The 10836-nt window shown below is 35.8% G+C and overlaps 1 protein-coding gene across 1 annotated transcript in view; it reads right to left on the reverse strand.

Annotated features, from left to right (window-relative positions):
• The window catches only part of LOC108783609 (uncharacterized), a 52527-nt gene extending 42217 nt beyond the window's left edge, over positions 1–10310 (reverse strand). Inside the window, exons 1-3 of the mRNA XM_018552210.1 lie at positions 10253–10310; positions 4047–4360; positions 2885–3064 (exon numbers count right to left, since the gene is read on the reverse strand). Coding sequence (XP_018407712.1) covers positions 2885–3064; positions 4047–4360; positions 10253–10310 — 552 coding nt within the window. The remainder of the gene's footprint in view (positions 1–2884; positions 3065–4046; positions 4361–10252) is intronic.
• Between the last annotated feature and the right edge of the window lie 526 nt (positions 10311–10836).

A 10836-nucleotide genomic window follows, 5' to 3' on the forward strand; every position in this document is an offset into this window, starting at 1 on the left:
GTGTGTGTGTGTATACACACACATACACACACACATAGACTGTATCTTTAATTGCATATGCTCAAGAGATATTTGCGTACATGTATATTGCCACTTGAGAATAGCATTTACTGAGCTTTCACGAAATTAATTTTAAATCATGATTTTATTTTGCTCGGTATAATTGGGTTAGTATGTAAATATGCCATCCTAAAAAAATACCCCGAGACAATTCCGGATTAAATTTGTTATATTATAATTTTTTAATTAAATTTTTCTTTTTCGCCTTAGTAACTTCCTTCTTTCTATTTAAAGATTAAATACAATATTTTAGTCTTTTCGCAGACGTAGGTATGCTACGCCGCACCACATCTCCCGCTGCAAATGTAATTTTGGGAACGTGCCTTCCATAATATAATAAATTTTGACATGTTAAATTCGTTTATTGTTTCAAGGAATTTATATAATGAACCTGTTTCTACAATTTCTTAACTTAATAAGTAAATATTGAATTATTATAAATTTTATTGTATATACATGTTATTACTATAATTATACGATTATTTAATATAAATAAAAGTAGAATTATTGAATTTATCATTTGGCTGTCGTTCGTGTTACGACAAACATGTTTCGTAATAATGTATGTGATCGTACAGTCTAACTTTTATTTCTACACCCGATCATTATTCAAAGCTTTCAACAAGCCAAGTGGCGTAAACAAACGTTCTCGATTTCGCGAAGCCGGACACTTTAGGGCGATAATGGGCGCGTTGTTGTACGAAATGGGCATTACATTAGGCGGTCTGATTTTCAGTTTAATGGAGTTCCGGAAGCGTGAAGTTTAATGGAAACAGTGGGGTCGCAAGCGCAGCTGCGAGCAACTCTCCTTCTCGGGGGGGTTGAAACGGGCTCTTGATAGCTACTCGTGAAAATGCTTTACGAGAGAAATAAAATGATGCATATATTATGGCAATTGTATAAACATATTTTAACCGCAAAGACTGTACGTGACAAATAATGGTTCAGACTGTTTGAACAAAATTTGAAACTCCTAAAATAATATTTACATCAATATCATCTCAAGAGCAATATCAAATATCAAGAAAAAATGTACAATACATTAATTAAGATTTATTACTAGAAAATTACATTTTTTAATTTATTGAATTAAATGGCTAACATCTCTCGTACGTTGTAAATTACCTTTTATTCTGTCTTTATGTAAAATGGATTGACAAATCTGTTGAAAGCATTAGCAAGTGTAGATTACGTTATCATAAACGGGCAAAAGTCAAAGAAGGAAAGGAAGAGAAAATGGCGAGAAAATGGTGAGAGAAAACGAGCTGTGAGAGGGTATATATATTGGATTAGCGACAGAAGTTTGGTAATTAAGTGGTAAGTGAGGCCGAGTAAGGGGAGGAATTTAGTAGGCGAGTCATCCCTTTGCCCTATGGGAAAGCGGAAGTGGAGGTGACACGAGTCAAAGAGAGGTCGGAAGCAGAGAGGTAGGTGGATGAAGTGGAGTCAGTGAAGCAGAGCGATAGGATGGACTGTAGGCAAAGATAATTAGTGAGTTAATATGAGTCGTTGCTCCTTGAATTTCGTTACCGGGAGTATCATGCTGTGGTTAGGAAAAAGATTTTAAAATTGTTCTGAGAATCTTTGGTCACAATTAGATTATTCGTGTTTGAATGATGTGTAATCTTCTCGATGTTACATCTAAAATAGTCTTAGCTTAAAACGTTAATTTGGTTTTAAGACTTTATTTTAATTATTCGATTTATCTCTGTTCAATGAAGGATCGTTAAAGGCGTATATTTTTTTTATGTATTTAAAATTTATATTTAAATTGTAAACTTGTAAGATTCTTTTTCATGATAAAATTTTATAAACTTTTTATAAAATAATCTTTATCATAAAATATTTAACTGTGATTCTCTGGTGAAAAAATTGTAAAAATATCAATTTAACAATGAAGCGGAAGATAGTCTCACGATAGGTTCAATGTTTGCAGGAATGCAAGGTAAAAGAGGGCAAACCTGTTCGTATGGCTTCGAAAAACAAATATTTACGTTGAGTCGAACTACTCTTCTTGCGCGTCGAAAATGTACACTTAATGTTAGCAGTGAGGAAAAGGATATAAAACAATTCAGCAATTGCATTTGGGAACAATTGCATTTGCTCGAGGCGAAATATTGACAGCGATATAGTTTTTTCCAAATGAATATTTAAAGTGTATTTTGTCTGCTTGCTCTCATTTACGAAGATCAACGAAAACATATAATTTCAATATTATATCCCCTGCTCGCGACATGTATGATAATTGGCACAATAAAACAAGTCCAGTCTTGTATTGTATTATCGAGACCATATTACCGGGCAAGAAGAATTATTAGATTGTTTAAACAGCGAATGCAATTAATCAGTTTTATGCTGAAACTGATATTGTCAGGGCATTTATTACGTAGCGTATCAATACCGGGGAAATAAATTAATGGCTATTACTGAAGCTCGATGTTCTTTTAATGGGCGCGGCTATTTTACGAAACGACAAAAGAGCTCTCTCGTGAAATCGAAGCATTAAATGCATGAAAGAATGAGATATTATCGAGCCGCGAAAAGAATAGTCATGTAATTTACATATTCCTAATTTATTGGAAAACAAAAATATTTAAAGATAATATTTGTACGTGATTTATTTATCTTATTATCTTTTTATTGTTTTACGTGTACGAGTAGAAAAAAATTCTGATTTTTGTACTGTTTCAAGATAATTAATAACGCAAAGTACTAGTTTACGTAAAAATTCCATTTTTACTGAGTTAATCAATTTATTTCACACGATGAATTAATGTGAAGAAAATAAAGGAAACGCGCGTGTACGAGGATATGAGATATGTACCTTAGTGAATGTGAGGGTAGCTATCCGCGGCAGACGAAATAGATTCGGATAATAGAAGCTTCCCGCGGGATGTGGCGGATATCGGGATGTGATCCTGTAAGCGATTCCTTGGGGCTTCGTCGGCCAGTTGGCAGCCGTGAATGTGAAGCCGTTATCCGTGCCCCCATCCAGCGGGTCGAGCTGTTGAAAAAGGAATAGTAGAAGGTGGTTTAAACGGACGCATTTTCCGAGCATTCGTGGATTTTAGCAAAATGACAGGGTGCGCAGCGATATTCGCGGTAGACGTATAAATTATATATCGCGACCAGTGATGCTCAGACATCTGACTTTCCGGAGCCGATGTAAGCGTCATTTACATTTTGTATATGTATTTCGAAACATTATACGACCATATAAGTGATTGCATGAAATATACTTTATTCAATGACTGTGAACAATTGAACGAGTAATATAGGCGAAACGTGAGAATATTTTTTTATTATTACATATTTTTACTTCTTCCGTCTAAAATCTGGATCCTTTTAATTCTGCTCGAATTGTTTTATTATTTTAAGCTTTCGAAAACGTGGAAAAATTCAAAATTACTTTATCAAATAGATTTTTAACTCAATGTTAAAACATTTATTTAATAAAAATTGAAATTTAAGAAAAAATGAGGAGAACAATGGAAATTTGTTAAAAAATTCTCCTTTTCATTTCGGAGTAATTTGAGAGTGAATTTCGCTCATGTCAAAAAAATATTGATTGCAGACGGATGATTGAGTTTAAGTTACGTAAATAAATAAGGATAAAGTATGATAATTAAAAGTATTGGCATATACAGAAAAAGATTTATTTGGACTCGAGCGTTCTGTTTATATTTATTTCATTGAAATAAATTTAATTTTAAATGAAACATTTTTTTTTTAATTAAAAAGGTTTAGTATTAATGCGATAATAATCACATGCTTAATTTAAACGTTTATTTGGTTGGACTATTCCAATGCATAGATTTATTTGATTTAAAGAAAACTTTTTTCTGTGCTTTTTTTTTTAAAGTACAGCTACATCGCATTGTGTACGTTCTCCGCGCTGCAATTATTTAATTTTCTCTCTTGAAAGAAATTTCGATCACCGCAGACACATTGAGTTTCATGCGCATTAATGCCAAATGTAATTATACCTCCACGGAAACGGCATCGACCCAATTGCCCTCGATGCACAGTTGGAAGGAATCCACGCCTACGAACCAATCGGGACTGGGATTGATGCGCGCCATAATGCTAATTAGAGTATGATTGCCGTCCAAAAAGGCCCGAGTGACACTCGTGCCTTCACCTTGAGGAATCGGAGGACCCGTGAATGAGTGAAGACTGTTGGGCGAATCCCCATCCGTGTCCAATCCATCGGCTCTTCCGGTTTCTACATATAATTTAGCACCCGTAGACAATCTCTCCCCTAATCTATATAGGCTGTAAGTTGGGTCATGCGTTCGACCTGTAAAAAAAAAACACAATTGGATTTTTATTAACTCGTTAAAATAATTTCAATTATTAGTTGTATAAATTTAAAATATTTTCGGCACAGAATTTCTGCGATAATGACGAAAAAATTAAGTTATTGCAAATCAATACTGGGTACATTCATTCATTAGACGTATATATTTTAGAGAGATGAATATTTGATTTATTTGAAAAATATTTGAAGTAGCGTTTGTTTCTTATATTGCGAAACGCGACGATTATACCGCAATCGTTATCCGACTAGCGGCGAAACAACGACCGCGTCGCGATGCAAATGCGTTTAACGATCAATTACCCTTGCCAAGTATTCCGGAAACCGTTCGTCGTTCTGTTTTCGTTGCTCTGAACGCGCTAAGTAGCACGTGTTTAAGGCACTTCGTTAACGGCGGATTCGTTGCTTTTGTCGCGAGTAGCGGCCGCGAACGGCGGAAGTCGCTCTCGAGATAGCCGAATTAATGTCGAGGGAAAGAAAGAGAGAGCATTGAATTTATAGTCAATTAATGTACCGCTCGAGACTCGTTGTCCGCCACTCCGGAAATAATGCACCACCCCATCAGAAACCCGCGCGCGTGCGCACACACACAGAGACACACACACGTTGATCCTATGCGACACTCGTGCCCGTCTACAGCGCAATCCTGAAAAATCCCTCGGACAATCTTCTCTGACGTGCTTCACCCGTGTCTCGTCGGTTTCACCCCCCGGACCGGCATTCATCGTCACGCACGATTTAACGTTCGATCGATGGCGAATAAACGACGGCCGGGTGTCCTGCGCCGCTGAAAAACTAACGTCGCTTCAAACGGAATTGCGGCCGGTATTGTGCACTACACATGCAGCTTCTATCGCGTACCATCCATTTGCTTCTTTTCTTCGAGCCGTTTTTATCGAGGACCCGGAATTTTAATCAGAAATCGACGAAACACCCGGCGCAATTAAACATCACGTGCCGTAATTCTCGGAAAACTCGAGTACTTTTTGCGATGCTGTTGTATTGAAAATAGGATAGGCGTAAAAATTTCACGTTTGATCGAAAGCAGCTATTTTAATCAATTAATTCCTATTTATGATTGTTTATCATTAAAAATTTAATTAATTAAATTTTTGATTAATTTCTCATTCACAAAGTTTCCTATGTATTCCAGCAAAGAGACAATTAATTTTGGATTTGTCAAAGGATAATCATCGTGAAATACTGCGCGAACTTTCCAAAACATACTGTATACCAGTCTGTTTTTTTTATTGCGTCCAGTTATTCGCCAAAATGTTGCACGATGTGGTTTCTCATTCCATTTGAACAAAACCGAAACGTAGCTTTCAAAGGGATCGAAATAGTTCCCGTGCCGCAGTGGTCCCGTTGAGTTCGAAGGAGACGTAATTAGTTACGAAATTAGTGGAAACCGCGAGGGATATGAACTGCGTGCGTTGGCAGACTTTACGCAGAATACGAACAGGCTACGTAATTCCGGCGGAAACTGTCGATCATTTACATCGCTTCGTAGTAAAAATCAAAAACTGAAATTCGATCGTGAAAGAAATTCGTAACATATAAATGTTAAAGGTAGATATTCATAGAATCCGTTCTGATTTCAAGATTGTCTTGAATAATGTCTTAAAATATTAATACAACTGTCTGATTGGTTTGTGGTATTTTAGAATTGTAAGATGATCTTAAACACAAGGACAACTATAGAGAGTAGAGAATGGAAGTAACTTGTAACTGTACGAGAGTTACAGTTTTTTTTACACTGAAAAAAGTAACGAAAAGTTATTTTTTCAAGTAACGGTAACTGTAATGAGTTACTTTTAAAAATCTATAACCAGTCACTTTTTCGACTCAATAACGAGTAAAACTGTAATTTATTACTTTTTAAAAGTAACTTTCCATTCTCTCTGACAATGAGAATACCGGCCATAAAGAAACAAACTTCTACAGAAATAAACTTTTACAGATCTTATCGAATACACATAAAGTTAGTTTTTCAGAGATAAAATTTTTTACTATTCAGAAAATGACATGGTCAACGTTGCCTTATTCATGTTTTCTGCTTTGTTACAGTTATTCAAATCATGCCTTATTTAAATGAGAACGAAAAGTTTTTTCTTTGATTTAGCATACGTTCTCCGATTTTAGTTAAATCTGAATAAATCCGTCTTTGTACAACGCGCTCCTGAATTAATCCAACAGACTCGGTCAAAGTATTACATTGCCTTGCTCACGAAAGTAAGCTGAAAAAGCCATTAAAGTCGACTCGCGGCTTAAATTGGCCTCGTTAATTAAATTAATTAGTATTGACCTGTTTCTCTCACAACCGCTTCAATCTGATCCCTGCCTGTCTTGTGGCATCTTCTCTTCCACCTTACTCTCACTCGCCTTAGGCAGACAGAATTTATGAATGAATATTATCCCCGTCTCTTTGAAGCTCCATCTGTCTCGAACCGGTTAGTAATTTCATCAGAACTTAAATAGACGTTGATTTCATCCCGCAAATTACATTCGCAAACAGTAACGTTTTATTAATCCACTCGTTGCCGGCGGCGAGGTCGTCTTTTTTCCAACGGGTACTTCGTTCTTTTGCGTGGCCTTATATTAATGATTATTTTATTCAAGAAAATCTTTTTAAATATCTATTTTTTTCCATTTCGCGGATTGCCAAAATAAAAAGCTCACGAAGAAAAATGAAAATATAAAATATCAAACTCAGAGTATTTCTTTCTCTTTTTTCAGCGAGATTTAAAATATAATCACAGGTTAACATCCTCACTTTTAGATCTAGATTTATCTACTTTTCTGACACATGCTATGAAAAATATATGTGATGTCAATACAGTACGACTCGCAATTCGATATAGTCTTGTGATCGACTGAATATTTTATTATAAATGAATGCTGACGATATTTTCCGTGTATATGAATTTTCCGTTATTTTGTCGAAGCGCTATTTAATAAGAATCTGATCATTGAGAGATACTTTATGGAAATAACGTAGTAAATTTTGTTGTCAATACAAATATCGTGATTTTTCGCACGAAAGTTCTCTCTAAAATAAATAAGAAATTCGATTCGATCGGAACCTCTGCTATTCGCCTGAGAGATTTCTTTCTTTTTTTTTTTTACATTCGACAACCCTTGCGACATATTCGAACGGTAAGAACGGGGAATGGAGAAGCTTGGAACGAAGATTGACGACACGACGGACGCGAATGGGCCGCGGTTCAATTCGCGAAATTCAATGTCGCTGAATTTAAACTTCTAGACGGTGAAATCAATCCACCTAATGATCGTCATAATTCACCCTGTCAAAGAATTCGCAAAGCGACGAGCTGCTTCCTTTCATAAGAATTGTATCGTTAAAGCGAAAGGCAGTAAAAATATTGCATTGTCTTATCAAATAAACGAAACCTATAAATTTCTATTTATTTAGCTGAGAAATTTGTCAAGAATTTGAAAATTTGATAGCTTATTTAGGAAAATCTTTTAATATTATACAAAAAGAATGATTTTTTTGCTAAAGTATCAAAAAATTTGGGTATAAATACAGATCTGAAAATAATTTTATTGAACTGTCAAAATAATTATGTAAAGAACTCAAACATGAGCAATGCAGCAAAGAATTTTGACATTCTAGCGATCAGTTTGAGTGGCCTATAATTATTTTGACAATTCAACAGAACTTATTTTCGTATCTGTATTGAATTAAACTTTTAAATGCTACAGCAGGGCTGTTCTTTCCGTGTAACTCTCGAACGTAATTTTAATGTATTTGTTGATAATATTTTGATGGTTTGGATAATCGCTTTTCTGAGGATCATCTAGAATTAAACGAGCATCTCTGCGCTTTCCGCATAGTATTCAATTTTCATACCGGTACTATATCAAAGCTTATGTCTTAAAGCGGTCGAATTCCTGATGAACAAGAGGGATAAGAACAATGTCGGTTGGGGTGAGACCTTTTGGATTGGCTCATGGCGCTTCATTCAACGAAATCGACCGGGTCGTAATTGAAATGCGAACAAAGCTCGCTCGTGACAATACGCGACCTTTAATTAGTGCCGCGAAGAACGCGCCGACGACTATACGAGCTGAGGGTCGTAGTCGTCGGCGAACTTATCCGTTTCCGTAAGTTCGGGAAAGCTTAGAGCAAACAAGCGTGATTTGACAAATTGCATGTGATCGCGTAGAGGAGACGAAGCCGTTCATTTCGTTTGCTAAGGAATGGACGTGCGCGTCGACATCGAGATTGATAAATTCGCGGCGAACGATGGCAGAGGTAGAAGTCGGATTGATAGTCGCGCGCGGAGAGGGGCAACGAGTTCCGTGCCGGCTGGCTGTAAATGTTTCCTTTCCAGTTCCTTCAGCGAAGGAGAGCTGGAAAGTCCGGATTATACTCTAGACTGGATGAAAATCCGAGTAGGAAGACGCTCTGCCTCTTCCACCGGTAGTTCTTTGTTCGTCTTCATCTTCCTCGGAATTGGCGTCTGAAACAACTTCTCAACTTCCTCGGAAAAGAGCCGAGAGGCGGCGATCGTGGTCGACCCAGGTCACGAAGAGATTCCGCGCCGGAATAGCGACGGGTGTAAGGAGAGATTGTTATATTCGAAATTCGATTCATAAAACTCCCATTCTGGATGTTCGAGCAGCTCATCGAGCGTGCGAAAATTATAAGAGTATACGGCGGCGGATCTTACGTGCGATACTGCAGTTATGTTCTCTCTATCCCATCTTATTCGGCACATTCTAATATTTTTAGAATTTTATTTTATCCCGCACTCTCTCTCTCTCTCTCTCTCTCTCTCTCTCTCTCTCTCTCTCTCTCTCTCTATTAACTCTATATTATCTCTCAGGAAAGTACGCTTTCGCGTTTTGTTCTTTCATTGGTTGAATATCCGTTTATGTGCACCTAGAGAGAAATAGTATCGTGAAGGAGAACTTCTACTACTATCGTCGTGTCTATTTAAGGCGATGGGTGTTTCGCGCGTTTTTGTTATACTGACTAAACTATGCGTGAGTCATCATCTTTAAACGCATGATTTAACTGTTATAATATATTTTCTCACGTCATTCGTTTAACCTGAGGACCAAGCGCTATTTTTTATTATCCTTCCAGCAGACTTTGATATTATCTTGCGAATTTTATTTCAGTTGTGTAATGATCATCATTTAAAAGATTTGCTCTGTTTATTTTTTGATTCTCTCTATATATAGAATTAGTATTACTAAAAAAAAAATTTTATCACTATTACACCTCTCTTTAAGGTTATAGCTACTTTTCAACGATATCTTTTTGCGCTTGTAGTAACATGAGTTAACGTTAATACAGACATATAATCAAACTTTACACCGCTAATTATCGTAGTACTATTTCATTAGATACTGCACTAGTGCAATTTCGTTATATTTTTCTTCGAAGCTTTATACCGTGTTTCGCGCTAATATTCCTTTATTTTATCTACTCGCAGTTATACTTTTGCAGACTTTTTCTCACCTTGCTCTTTCACATCTACGTATTTCTCTGTGTATCTATAGTCTAAGAAAATTAATGCAATCAGTAACAACTTTTATTTATCGCCGCTTTTATATTTTCGCCACAATCCAGCATTACGCGACTCGTATATAATATGACGTATAACTTAAGAACTGAACTGGAATATATTTATACTTACTATGCAGTAATATTAAACTGACACGAGTTTTCATAATCGCGATAAAGGATCTCGCGAAATAACGTTAGCCGTACAATGTGCTTTCACAGTCTTTACTGCATATCATTTCCATCTTTATTGAATATAAGGTACTTTAGCTTCTATATCGTTGACCTGGAAATCTGTTGCATCTACAATTGATTTTTCTTCATTGATTTCTTACCTTCGATCTTTTCTGAATTTTTATTGTAATCTCTTTCAATTATTATTTTACTGTTCATCTTCCTATTCAGAATTTGGCAAAATAAGAATTTGTACAGCTTAATCTTTCTGACAAAAGATATTTTTGCATTTAAAATTATTTTGATCATGTACTGTAATAAATATAAGTATGAAGAAAGAGGAAAAATTAATTTTGCAAAACGATTGCCACCTTTATTTCTGTCATAAAATTCGGAAGATTTTATCAGTCAAAAATTTTGTGTTTTAAATTATTTTATATCCATTACAGTTATTTATCGATCTGTCTGGTACTTTGGTAGGCATGTCCTTATTGTTCTACGAAGAAGAGAACGGGTCGCTTCATCTTCGAAGAATTTAATAGAATACCACGAGACCCTCTTTTAGCATTGTTGCCAAAATAGGTAATAATGCCAGTAAATTTTCTTTGTACGTACAAAGAGCTACTCTTATGAGACTATATCCAATTACTTTCGTGCAACGTGATTATCCTGTTTTGTCTTGTGTCTGATGTAATCTGTAGTTAACTACTTGACGTGTAAAATACACACAGTATAATTTATTATA

The sequence above is a fragment of the Cyphomyrmex costatus genome, unplaced genomic scaffold (assembly GCF_001594065.2).
Source record: "Cyphomyrmex costatus isolate MS0001 unplaced genomic scaffold, Ccosl1.0 scaffold157, whole genome shotgun sequence".
In the NCBI taxonomy this organism is placed as follows: Eukaryota; Metazoa; Arthropoda; class Insecta; order Hymenoptera; family Formicidae; genus Cyphomyrmex; species Cyphomyrmex costatus.